This window comes from Dama dama, chromosome 12 (assembly GCF_033118175.1).
Source record: "Dama dama isolate Ldn47 chromosome 12, ASM3311817v1, whole genome shotgun sequence".
In the NCBI taxonomy this organism is placed as follows: domain Eukaryota; kingdom Metazoa; phylum Chordata; class Mammalia; order Artiodactyla; family Cervidae; genus Dama; species Dama dama.
The window spans coordinates 94,420,632-94,435,017 of record NC_083692.1 but is presented as its reverse complement, the minus strand read 5'-3'; the positions used below and the strand labels follow the sequence as shown (position 1 = coordinate 94,435,017).

The following is a 14,386-nucleotide window of genomic DNA, read 5'->3' as shown; positions in this document are numbered from 1 at the left end:
GAGCCCTGAGGGGTAGGCAGTTAATTACATCTATTTTACAGAAGAGGAACATGAAGCTTAGAGGCGTTCAAGAAGTTGCCTGATGTGTCTCAGCAGATGAATGGATAAGGAAGCTGTGGTACATATACACCATGGAATATTACTCAGCCATTAAAAAGAATTCATTTGAACCAGTCCTAATGAGATGGATGAAGCTGGAGCCCCTTATACAGAGTGAAGTAAGCCAGAAAGATAAAGAACATTACAGCATACTAACACATATATATGGAATTTAGAAAGATGGTAATGATAACCCTATATGCAAAACAGAAAAAGAGATACAGAAATACAGAACAGACTTTTGAACTCTGTGGGAGAAGGCGAGGGTGGGATGTTTCGAGAGGAATCGGGTGGAGAGGGAGGTGGGAGCGGGGATTGGGATGGGGAAGACGTGTAAATCCATGGCTGATTCATATCAATGTATGACAAAACCCACTGAAATGTTGTGAAGTAATTAGCCTCCAACTAATAAAAAAATTAAAAAAAAAAAATAAATAGAAAAAAAAAAAAAGAAGCTGCCTGATGTGTCACATAGCTAGCACTGAAACCAGATCTGACTTCAAGTCCATGCTCTACTATGACTGTAATTCACTCTCTCTATAAAATTCTCTCTGCACCTTCTCTCATTCCGGATTCCCTTTCTCCACATATGTCTACCCTATACCCTCATTCTGTTGGGTTACCTGTCCAAGGAAAGGTATATACAAGGAACAACAGAAAAGTGGGAACAGATCTAGCACTTTATAACAGTGCACAATAGCCCCAAATATGGCTGTGAAGAGGGAAAAAGACATGCCTGGGGCCATAAGAGTCTCATACCCTATGGGCTTAGCACATGATAGCAGACAAAGAAACGAGGATCTGTGTGTCAGTCTCTCGACTTTGACCTACATGGGATCTACGCGCCAGTAAAACAGGACCTGATGACTACCCTTGCCTCTCACCAATCCTATCAGTTGGTAAGGATAGTGGCAGGCCAGGGGAAAAGCATGTCATAGGGGTTCTCTTCCCAATAATCTCCCTCACAGACAGGACAGATAAGCTCCTGGCTTTTTTCTTCCATGAGTCAAGGCTCACGCATGAAGGAAAAGGAAGATCAATGCCCTCTCCTCAACGCTTCCAAAATTGTTTTTAACTGCCTGTTTTCTGGCTTATCTCTCCACAAGACTGGAAGCTCCTCCTGGGCTGATGTGTATAGCATGTGCTCAACAAATGTATGTTTTCTAAGTCAGTGCTCACTAAATGCTTCTTTTAAAAAAACAAACCAAACAACATCCGTCACCTCACATTGTTACCTTGTGTGTTTGTGTGTGTGTGTTGGTGAGAACATTTAAAATTTACTTTCTTGGCAAACTGCAAGTATACAATTTATTATTAAAAACTGTAATCATCATCTTATACATTAGACCCGCAGCACCAGTTCATCTTCTAAGTGAAAGTTTGTACTCTTTGATCAACATTTCTCCATCTCCTCCACCACTTCCTCCCCCAAGCCCTTGGCAACCACCACTCAACCATCTATCTGGTTCTTTACACTTGACTTTTTAAGGTTCCATATATAAGTGACACCACAAAAAGTTTGCCTTTCTGCACTGGGAAGACCCAGAGGAATCGGGTGGAGAGGGAGGTGGGAGGGGGGATCGGGATGGGGAATACATGTAAATCCATGGCTGATTCATGTCAATGTATGACAAAAACCACTACAATACTGTAAAGTAATTAGCCTCCAACTAATAAAAATAAATGGGAAAAAAAAGTTTGCCTTTCTGTATCTTTCTATGCTTACTTCATTTAATACGACATTCTCTAGGCTCACCTATGTTGCTACAAATGGCAGGACTAAATGCTTACTTCTTGTAGATAACTCATTATATTATGTAAGTGCAAACTACTGCTAAAAATGCTTCATAAAAATTTCCCTGACTATATATTTCCTTGAAATATTCTTTCCACTATAATATATATTACACATACACTCACACACATATATAAGTATAGTATATTTGCTTAACAAATTCATATTCTAGCATTAGAATACTTGTCTTGAAAAGTTGGCGTGAGTCCAACTTTTGCATGAATCATTATAAATTTTGAAGTAATGGAATCTTAGTTGCAAAGACTTTAGTATAATGTCATCCTTTTCCAGCCCCACTATAAAGTAAACCAATTTGCACAGTTTCAGTAACAGCTCTATCTCAGATCCAGTGTTATGAGAGATGAATGTTTAATGAATGTGTTTTGTTTCAACATATAATTCCAATACAATAGAACCATATAATCAATAAATTAAACCAAGTTTTGAAATGCTGTTTCTAAAAATAAATTATGCTTTTCAAGAGTTTAATAAACAGACAAAAAAGTATCCCTAGTTTTGAAACAATTTACACAAATCTGAAGAATTTGTTTTTCTAAACAGAAGTATGTGAAGTTGAAGTTGCTCAGTCATATCCAACTCTTTGTGATCCCATGGACTGTAGCCTACCAGGCTCCTCCATCCATGGGATTTTCCAGGCAAGAGTACTGGAGTGGGTTGCCATTTCCTTCTCCAGGGGATCTTCCCGACCCAGGGATCAAACCCAGGTCTCCAGCATTGCAGGCAGACACTTTACCGTCTGAGCCACCAGGGAAGCCCAAGCAGAGGTATACACTTCTATAAAACAGCAAGAAATATTGCTATACATACCAGCAACTACAGCATCACTCTCATCTCTATTGTTAGTCTCAATAGCGCCATAAGATTTCAGCAGCTCTTTCATATTTTCATCATCTGCTTCATCCAAAGCAGTCTTCTGCTTTTCGTCCTTTTGATTAGGGTTTGCTCCATGTTGTAGTAGAATCTCAGCTGCCTAGAAGGTATTTTTCCAAAGTTATCTCTACAGACACCTAAAGTCAACCATTTCTGCTTTCATTATAGGATAACACTATCAATATGAAAAGTTATCAAAAAATTTCTCAAACTCTGACCAAGAAAATTTCGATTAAATTTGATATGACAATTGTAAACTGATTCACTGTTTGGCCTGATCTGTCTTCACAGGAGAATCAAATACAATGATATGAAAGTTACCAGATATGCTGCTTTCATTGTCTAAGAGCAGACTTATATAGACTGATGTGCAAAAGGATTTACTCCATCTCTTTTACACAGCCTTTTGTCCTCCCCTAAGCTGCTGGAAGATAGGGTACAGAAGGGAGTAAGGATCATTTCAGGATTATATTATATTGTATTATATTATACTATACTATACACTGTATTATAAACTGCCATTAGACAAAGTTGAATAAAGTTTTACTTGAACTGTACTTCAGATACATTACTTGTTTAGGAGTTTTTATAAGTTAGCCTGGGAAACTAATGTCCATTCTAATACTCTCTATGCAAATATATTTCCTAAATAGATGACTTGCATTCAAAGAATCTTAACAAGATAAAAAGAAACAGAAATATTCTACTCCAACCCCATCTTTTACAGAAGAGAAAACTGAGGTCAAAGATAAATGTTGTGACATTCTGGGGGCAAAAGTTTCTAATATAAATAATGCTTTCCTGAATAACTCAAACTTGTGTATTAGAATTAAACTTGTAATTCCTCAGAGTTAAAGACTGTCACTTATTAGTTGATAGTAAAAGTCAATTAGTAAAAAACAGTCAATGATTCTATCTGCATAACACAAGCAACTCAAATCATTGAAAAACCTTTTGATCAGGAAAAGATGGTCAGTATTTTGTTAAAGATACGTTATGTGCTAGTAGCCTTCCTCTTTCCACTTGTGTTCAGGTATGGAGAAGCATAAAAATTTAGAAGCAAATGCACCAGTAGAAATTATGACAGCTCCTTATTTGTTCTATCAGCCTAGAATTAGTCCAGCATGAAGGAAAATACATTTGTTTTAAGGTCAAGCATACAAAACTCACTCCTGCTACTTACTAGCTATGTCCTTGGGCAGGTTACTTACCATTTGAATCTCATTTTTCTCACCCACAAGGCTTAAATGTGAACTCACATATAAAGTACTTCGCACATGGCGGGGTTTAAGGGAAAACAGCCCCCTAATTAGCTGTGTGTAAGCCCCAGCAACGGTTCTGCCAGCCCTCCCTGCAGCATTCTGCCTCTTTACGTAGTTCCCTTACACACATTTGTAGATCAGCCAAAGAATTGAGGAAGTTCCCCCTTTATTATTTTTTTTTCACTTTTACAGTTAAATATTTTATTTTCAAGATGTCTCATTCTTTTCAGAATGAGTAATTTTGAAAACTAGGAAGTTCCCCCTTTAAATCGCTGGAGAGGTTGCTCTATGCAGATACATTCTGTCTGGTATCTTGCCCTCAAAATTTTAGCTGTTGGAGCCTTTTAAACCCCATATTCTGTCTTCTCAGACCTCTGAGATCAGAAGGCTATCTGTTTTCCTCCTCCATACACTACTGCCTGGAAACCCCCTCTAGCCCGTAAGGTGGGGCAATCCACAGGGCTCGGCTCATTGGCTCCTGTCCTCTCCTGCATGCTGTCTAAAATCTCAGAACTGTTATTTCACATGTTTTGCTCACTTTCCTAGCTTTTAAGGTGGGAGGGGGTATCTTATCCCTGCTATCCTATCTTGTACAAAAGTGAGTATCCATTCCCACCCATATTTTAGCTTTAAAAAAAAACTTTTCCTCTCATTCTCCTTTTCCTTATCTTTTAATACTCCACAGTTTATAAGGTAGAATACAAAACCACCTTGGAGGATAACTTAAAACAGAAACTAAGATTTTTTAAAAATATGCAAGTTGAAAAAGAAAGTAAGATGATGAACTCAACTTTGTATGTAGTCATGCAAGAGAGAAAATCAAGAATTAAATACATAGGATATTATAGAATTGATACTTATTAGTTCTACAATTGGGCTTCCCAGGTGGCACAAGTGGTAAAGAATTTGCCTGCAATGTAAGAGACCTGGGACGGGAAGATCCCCTGGAGAAGGAAAGGGCAACCCGCTCCGGTACTCTTGTCTGGAGAATCCCATGGACAGAGGAGCAGGAGGGGTTACAGTCCATAGGGTCACAAAGAGCTGGACACAACTGAAATGACTTAGCACACACACAGGTCTACAAGAACATATATTTATATATCTTGCTCCCTTACTTATCTTTCTAGATTATCTATCAATATCCTACCTCAAAAAAAAAAAGAAATAGGGACAAAAGGGAGAAAGTGAATCAGAAATAAAAAGAACAAATGACAGACAAACTGTTACATGGAGGGAAAGTTAATGAAGATATAAGGAAAGATGCTGGCCAATATATGTGTCAAAATAATTAAAATATCATTAAAAACCCTACCTCCTTCATTTTAAATAGAATATTTCTCTTTAAAGTGAAGGCAATGGAGATATGGAAGGTTAATCCAAAAGCAAACTTTATCTGTATCACCACTAAGGTATCAAGAACACCAGTGATTCTCTAGAACAAGCAATAAAAGCACACTATGGTCCATGGGCCAAATCCTGTCTGCTGCCTGACTTTGTAAATGAAGTTTTATTGGTGCACAGTCAAAACCAACTAATTTACAAACTGTCTAGGGTTGCTTTTGTAACAGAACAGCAGGTAAGTAGTTGCAATAGAGACTGTGTGGCCCAAAAAACCTAAACTACTGATTATCTAGCCCTTTGCAGGAAATATTTACCAATCCTTGCTCTAGACCAGAGTTGTCCAACAGAGGTCTCTGTGATGATGGAAATGTTCTAATCTGCATTGTCTAATACGGGAGCCACTTGCCGCTGTAGCTACTGAGTATTTCAAATGTGGCTAATGCAACTGAAGAACTGAATTTTTCAATTTAATTGATTTTAGGTAATTTAAATAGTCATTATGTGGTTAGTGGCTATAGTACAGGACAGCGCAGCTCTAGATCAAACTCCTTATTTCAAGGGTAAAGTTATTTTTATCTTTTTCAAGCAGCAGAACTAGGCCTAGAATTCAAGTTCTCCAATATCCAGTTCTGTGTTTTGTCTGCAAAACCAAGTTCCCTTTCTGCTATTTCCTGTGGTTAATTTTCAGTTCGTGACATTTATCTTTACAGAAGACCCTCAACGTCTGAGTAATCCTCTTCTCTACCCCTTGAAGTTACCAAATGGCTATGAGAGAAGCTAGAGTCTTCAAAACAGGAAAATTCTCACTTATGAAGTGAAAGTCACTCAGTCGTGTCTGAATCTTTGCAACCCCATGGACTGTAGCCTGCCAGGCTCCTTTGTCCATGGAATTCTCCAGGCCAGAATACTGGCCAGAAAAATATACTACAAATTGATAACAAAGTCAAAATGTAAAGATGTAGGATTGCCTGAAAAGAAAGTGAAAGTTGCTCAGTTATGCCCGATTCTTTGTGACCCCATAGACCATACAGTCCATGGAATTCTCCAGGCCAGAATACCGGAGTGGGTAGCTGTTCCCTTCTCCAGGGGATCTGCCCAACCCAGGGATCGAAACCAGGTCTCCTGCATTGCAAGTGGATTCTTTACCAGCTGAGCCACAAGGGAAGCCCAAGAATACTGGAATGGGTAGCCTATACCTTCTCCAGGGGATCTTTCTGACCTAGGAATCAAACCAGGGTCTCCTGCATTGCAGGCCGATTCCTTACCAACTGAGCTATCAGGGAAGCCCAGGATTTCCTGAAGTCATATATTAAAATAATATTGTAGAAATGCTTAAAGTACCTGTGAAGCAAAAGTGATAAGGGATAAACTAAAAGATAAAACTGTTAACCTAAAAAAGAAAAATCAGGATTTTAATATGGTGGTGGTGGTGGTTTAGTCACTAAGTTATGTCCGACTCTTGTGACCCCATGGACTATAGCCTGCCAGGTTTCTCTGTCCATAGGATTCTCCAGGCAAGAATGCTGGAGTGGGCTGCCATTTCCTTCTCCAGGGGATCTTCCCAACCCAGGAATTGAACCTGGGTTTCCTGCGTTGCAGGCAGATTCTCTACAGACTGAGCTACAGTTAGAAAGGCTTAAATTTACTATATAAAAATTTAAAGTGTGATGTTGACTCTTTTGAAGATTTAATGTAGATTATAATGAACTAGCAGTATTAAAAATACAAGACTTGTCTTTAAATTAGCTTATCTAAATTACTTTGGAATATGGTGTTTTTAGCTGGATACTGTCAAGCTAAAGCCAAGAAGAACTACATGATCACTATATTCTTATTTAGAAATTACCAAACTTTTTCTGGAAAGAGCCAGATAGTAATTATTTTGTGTGTGTATGCCATGGTGTCTCTGTCGTAACTACTCAGCTCTAACAGAGCACAAAAGCAGTCACAGACAACACGTAAACAAATGAGCATGACTGTGTTCCAGTAAAACTTTATCCATGTGCACTAAAATGTGAATTCCATGAAATTTTCATGAAATATTCTGTCTTCCCCCACCTACTCATTTAAGAATATAAAAATTACTCTCAGCTATCTGCTATTCCAAAACAGGCAAAGGGCCAGAATTGCCCTGGGAGCTCTTTGCCAGCCCTCGCTCTAAAAGAGAAATGTGTTTTACACAGTGATATGGATTAACAATTCTGAAAATGCTTTACATTTATATGAGAGTTGGACAAATAAGTAAATAAACTGTGGATAAAATAACCAGGTTTATCCTTGTCAGAAAAGGAAGTTATAAAGAAACAAGATGGGTAAAAGCTAGAATGAACTCTGTGAAGCTGGATTAGAGTCTGAGAAGACAGTTTTAGTTCAAGTTTATTTTAATATATACAGATAGATTAATTCAGAGATATAGATATGAGTATACATGTATTAGTATACTCACATATTTTCCTGTCCTTACCCCCTTCTGAAAGGGCCTAGAAGGAGTGACAACCTAATAGCAATAAGCATAAAAAGAGAAAAATCAGGATTTTAATATGTGTATTAATACAGGACCTAGGGCCAAAACTTGTGGCACCTTTCAAATTTTTTGAAAAAAAGAACTTCCTTTAGACCATGATGCAAAAAGTCAACTGTGAGATAAAGTATGTGCTGTCATACTATTTTGCCAGAAAAGCTAGGCCAAGAAAACATACTTTATTGTGTCTCTGGTGAACCAGAAATCAATCAGTATGTACTTCAGTTAGAAACTAAATACACTACTATTCAGAGGAGTTAACATAGCAAGCCCAAGACTGCTATCTAGAGAGGCTGCTTACAGGGTTGGCCTGTAGCTGGCATGTGAGAACCGAGCTGGCAGTCCGTGTCCAGCAGTGATATAAAACTTTCCCTAATTGCTGTGACTCTCTGGGAGTCTGGAATCTTGGTAAGTGCTAGGTATAGGGTGCCCACATGACCAGCCCTCTATATAAACCGTGAGCATTAAGTTTCTAATCAGCTTTCCCAGACAGAAGCTTTGTACTTATGTCAGTACACTTTCACCACTGAGGGAAAAGCAAACCGTCGGTGGCCTCTCGTGAAGAACAGTACATAGTAGAGCCTGCACCCGGGCATCTCCAGGCTCCACCTTATCCTCTGATGATCCAACTATGTATCCTTACTATATTGTTGGAACAAACCTTACCCATGAATACCATACGCTGACCTCTGTAGCACCTTCTAAATTTCCAGGTACAGGGGTGATGTTGCGGGGGGGGGGGGGGGGGTCCTTATTTCTATATTGCATTTTTCAGGATAGTCTAAAATCCTAATTTTCCTACTATAAATTTTTTGCCCTTATTTAAGAGGTTTCACTTTAAATGACCTTTTCCCTGTACAAATAACCAGTAGGTTCACCACTTCAGTGGCTCTTCCTGTTTGTTTTCTTCCACTGCACAATCACATAACCTCAAGATTTTGTCAATTCCTTTTTAATTTAAACATCTTTAAGGTCAAAGAGCTTCTTTGATCAAAAGAAGCCTCCATGGACATTAGCCTACCCATCTGGTATTATTCTTAATTATTAGTTTATACCTTTTATCTCTGCAAATCACAAATTCAATACTCTTCTTTCACATGACTATATTCAGGCTGAAAACAGTGGAGATATATTTTCACAAAATTAAATAAAAACTACCAGACTATTAAAAAAATACCTACAGACAGATAAAGTGGTATTAGTGAGAGATCCAAAATATTTTTTACATGAATCTTGGTTTTATACTCTTGTTGTTGCTGATAATTTCCTTAACTATTTTTCAAAGTGAAAAATTATTCCTGAAATCTACACTATCTATAGACAAATCTTCTTATAAGGTTTGTCAAAAAAAAAAAAAGATAAGTTTAAAAATCTGAAGAATTTTAATATCTAGATTTGAAATTCAGTGTTACTCTAATAGTTAACCTAGTAATTTTCCCCTGTTATTTTCACCATAGTTGTTTATTAAAAAAATGAGAAAAAAAAATACAACAATCCCCAAAGAAACAAGCAACTTAAGCTTTTACCCATTTCTTTGAAACTTTAAACTCACTAAGAAATTTCTGAGTTTAAAAATTGTCTGGTTATCACATATATCATCACTATATATACTCTTTTATGTACAACAGCAAATCATTTAAGACAATTAAAATTAGAATGTATTACATTGATAGGCTGTGTTTACTCTTAGCCATTTCATTTTATTCTGATTTACATGAATTACACAATGAAGAGATAATGGAAACAGGATTCATTAGGAAATATATTGCTCTTCTAAACTATATGTAATATCATATATACTTGTACCTCTAAGCAGTTTTAAAAATTCTTTGTCTTAAGGAATCACTTTAATTAGCAATTTAAAATACCTTCACTGTCTTCATTCATTTTTCAAAGAAAAAGAAATAGGAACCTAATATGATGCACTATACCTTTAAATGGTTGTTTGCAACAGCATCATGTAAGGGTAGAATTCCATCTACATTTTCACAGTTAACATTAGCGCTAGCTTTTAGCAACTCTACAATTACATCACTCCATCCCTTACTAGCTGCATTATGAAGTGGTGTCCAACCTAAAAAAGGAAAAAAGAGAAAACAAAAGAAGCTACTTACAAATCAATACTCAAGTAGTATCCTCATTATTAAGTTTATTTGCACTAATGGGATGAATATATATATTGATTCAAATGTATATACTAAGTACTGGACAGGAAATAATATTGAAAACAGGCTACTTTAACATCCTCTGAGCCCACAGCTGCCCTTGGACATGGCCCTGTCCACCAGAAGGCCCAGGACCCAGATCCTCCCACAGTGCACAGATACTAGACCCAGGACACCCAGGGCTCTGCAGCCAGAGACCCTGGCGCCCAGTTCCACCCACCAATGGGTGGGGACCAGCCCCAGAAACCCCTGGGCCTAAGCCCTATCCATCAGCAAGCCAGCTCTAGCCTTGGGAATAGCCTCAGCCACCAGCAGGTGGCCGCCAGCCCCTGGACAATTACAGCTCCACAGCCTGCTGTGACAGAAGTCAGTCTACCAACAAGCAGCCAGCAGCAGCCCTAGGACCGGCTGGGCTCAAGTCCTGCTCAGCAGCAGGCCAACATGAACTTTAGGTCCACTGAGCCCACAGCCACCTGTAGCAGCACTGGTCCCACGCATCAGCAGTCCAACACGAGCTCTGCAACCTGTGGGCCCTCTATCCAGTGCCCAAAACCTGGCTCTGCTCACCAGTGGGCTGGCAGTAGTCCCAAGAACCACCTTCATCCACTGGAAGGCAGCAAACAGCCCTGGATCTCCTATATCCAGACTCTGCCCATCAGTAAGCAAGCACTAGTCCCGGGGTCCCCTGGGGGTCAACGGCCAGCTGCCTTGTGGCACAGCCCCCCCAACCAGGCCAGCAGCCCCACACAAAGCAGGGCAGCCAACCCAACTGGGGGGCAAGCCAGCCCAGCAGACCACCCACAGCAGTCAGCCTGACACACAGGAGGACGCATGGAGCCCACATGGGGGGCCAGGACACACAGCTCTGCTATCAGAGGGAAGTGAGCTCCTAGAAGCATGGAGGTTTCCTCTAAGAGGCTACTTCTCCAAGGCTGGGAAATGTAACAAAACTACCAGACACACAGAAATAAAACTAGTTAGTTAGGCAAAATGAGGCAACAGAGGAATATGTTTAAAAGAAAGAAACAAGATAAAACCCCAGGAGAAGAACTAAGTGAAGTGGAGATAGGAAATCTATTTAAGAGAGAGTTCAAGGTAATAACTATAAGGATAGTCAAAGAACTTGGGAGAAGAATGGATAAATGGAGAAATTAGAAGTTTTTAACAAAGAGTTAGAAAACAAAGACCAACCAGGCAGAGATGAAGAACACAATAACTGAAATGACAAATGCACCAAGAGGAATTAACAATACACTAAACTATATACAAGGACATATCCACAAGCTGGGTGACACAGCAGTGGAATTCAGAAAGTAAGGACAGTTTAAGAGCTCTCTGGAACAGTATCAAGTGTGCCAATATTTTCATTATAGGAGTCCCAGATGAAGAAGAGAGAGAAAGGGACTGAAAATATATTTGAAAACATAATAGCTGAAAAGTCCCCTAACCTGGGAAAACAAAGAGACATCCAGGCCCAGGAAAAAGATCAAGACAATCCCAAACAGGATCAACTTAAAGAGGACCACATTAAGACACACTGTGATTTACATGAAAAAATTTAAAGACAGAGAATATAAAAAGCAGCAAGAGAAAGCAACAAATAACATACTAGGGAACTTCCATAAGACTTTTGGCTAACTTTACAATAGAACTCTGCAGGTCAGAAGGTAGTGGTACCATATATTTAAAGTGATGAAAGGGGAAAATGTACAACCAAAAATATTGTACCCAGCAAGGCTTTTATCAAATATGATGAAGATATCAAAAGCTGTATAGACAAGCAAGAGCTAAAAGAGCTCAGCACCACCAAACCAGCTTTATGAGAAATGTGAAAGGGACTCCTCTAAGCAAAAAAGAAAAGGCCACAACTAGAAACATGAATATTACAAAAGGAAAAAGTTAATCGGTAAAGGCAAATATACAGTAGAGATAGTAAGTCAACTGGGTACAAAATTAATAGGAAGTTTAAAAGACAAAAGAAATAAAACCATCTATAACCATAATAAGTAGTTAAGGAACACACAAAACAGATGACAAATATGATACTAAAAACAAATATTGGAAACTCCTTACATAACTGGAGGAGTGGAGAGTAAATATGCAGGGTTGTTAAAATGTGTTTGAAACTAAGAGATCAGATGCAAGTTAAAACAATCATATATATACACACACACACACACACACACACACACACTCATGGTAACCATGAATGAAAAATCTATAATAGATATGCAAAAAAGAAAATGGAAACTAAACATAACATTAAAGATAATCATAAAATAACAAGAAAACAAAACAAAAAAATAAGAAAAGAATTACAAAAACAACTCCCAAACCATGAATAAAATGGCAATACAGTTCAGTTCAGTTCAGTTCAGTTCAGTCCTCAGTCGTGTCCATCTCTTTGCAACCCCATGAATCGCAGGATGCCAGGCCTCCCTGTCCATCACCAACTCCTGGAGTTTACTCAAATTCATGCCCATCGAGTCGGTGATGCCATCCAGCCATCTCATCCTCTGTTGTCCCCTTCTCCTCCTTCCCCTAATCCCTCCCAGCATCAAGGTCTTTTCCAATGAGTCAACTCTTCGCATGAGGTGGCCAAAGTACTGGAGTTTCAGCTTCAGCATCAGTCCTTCCAGTGAACACCCAGAACTGATCTCCTTTAGGATGGACTGGTTGGATCTCCTTGCAGTCCAAGGGACTCTAAAGAGTCTTCTCCAACACCACAGTTCAAAAGCATCAATTTTTTGGTGCTCAGCTTTCTTCACAGTCCAACCCTCACATTCATACATTACCACTGGAAAAACCATAGCCTTGACCAGATGAACCTTTGTTGGCAAAGTAATGTCTCTGCTTTTTAATATGCTATCTAGATTGGTCATAACTTTCCTTCCAAGGAGTAAGTGTCTTTTAATTTCATGGCTACAGTCACCATCTGCAGTGATTTTGGAGCCCAAAAAAATAAAGTCTGACACTGTTTCCACTGTCTCCCCATCGATTTCCCATGAGGTGATGGGACCAGATGCCATGATCTTAGTTTTCTGAATGTTAAGTTTTAAGCCAACTTTTTCACTCTCCTCTTTCACTTTTATCAAGAGGCTTTTTAGTTCCTCTTCACTTTCTGCCATAAGGGTGGTGTCATCTGCCTATCTGAGGTTATTGATATTTCTCCCGACAATCTTGATTCCAGCTTGTGCTTCTTCCAGCCCAGCGATTCTCGTGATGTACTCTGCGTATAAGTTAAATAAACAGGGTGACAATATACAGCCTTGACGTACTCCTTTTCCTATTTGGAACCAGTCTGTTGTTCCATGTCTAGTTCTAACTGTTGTTTCCTGACCTGCAAGTAGGTTTCTCAAGTGGCAAATCAGGTGGTCTGGTATTCCCATCTATTTCAGAATTCTCCACAGTTTATTGTGATCCACACAGTTGAAGGCTTTGGCATAGTCAACAAAGCAGAAATAGATGTTTTTCTGGAACTCTCTTGCTTTTTCGATGATCCAGAGGATGTTGGCAATTTGGTATCTGGTTCCTCTGCCTTTTCTAAAACCAGCTTGAATGTCTGGAAGTTCTCGGTTCACATATTGCTGAAGTCTGGCTTGGAGAATTTTGAGCATTACTTTACTAGCGTGTGAGATGAGTGCAATTGTGTGGTAGTTTGAGCATTCTTTGGGACTGCCTTTCTTAGGGATTGGAATGAAAACTGACCTTTTGCAGTCCTGTGGCCACTGCTGAGTTTTCCAAATTTGCTGGCATATTGAGTGCAGTACTTTCACAGCATCATCTTTCAGGCTTTGAAATAGCGCAACTGGAATTCCATCACCTCCATGAGCTTTGTTCATAGTGATGCTTTCTAAGGCCCACTTGACTTCACATTCCAGGATGTCTGGCTCTAGGTGAGTGATCACACCATCATGGTTATCTGGTTCATGAAGATCTTTTTTGTCCAGTTCTTCTGTGTATTCTTGCCACCTCTTCTTAATATCTTCTTCTTCTGTTAGGTCCATACCATTTCTGTCCTTTATTGAACCCATCTTTGCATGAAATGTTCCCTTGGTATCTCTAATTTTCTTGAAGAGATCTCCAGTCTTTCCCATTCTGTTTTTTCCTCTATTTCTTTGCAGTGATCGCTGAGGAAGGCTTTCTTATCTCTCCTTGCTAGTCTTTGGAACTCTGCATTCAAATGGGAATATCTTTCCTTTTCTCCTTTGCTTTTCGCTTCTCTTCTTTTCACAGCTATTTGTAAGGCCTCGTCAGACAACCATTTTGCCTTTTTGCATTTCTTTTCCATGGGGATGGTCTTGATCCCTGT

At 39.0% G+C, this 14,386-nt stretch overlaps 1 protein-coding gene across 1 annotated transcript in view; it reads right to left on the bottom strand.

Moving 5' to 3' along the window:
• The window catches only part of ANKRD31 (ankyrin repeat domain 31), a 132,064-nt gene that overhangs the window by 35,953 nt on the left and 81,725 nt on the right, over positions 1 to 14,386 (bottom strand). Inside the window, exons 18-19 of the mRNA XM_061158155.1 lie at positions 9,841 to 9,983; positions 2,723 to 2,885 (exon numbers count right to left, since the gene is read on the bottom strand). Coding sequence (XP_061014138.1) covers positions 2,723 to 2,885; positions 9,841 to 9,983 — 306 coding nt within the window. The remainder of the gene's footprint in view (positions 1 to 2,722; positions 2,886 to 9,840; positions 9,984 to 14,386) is intronic.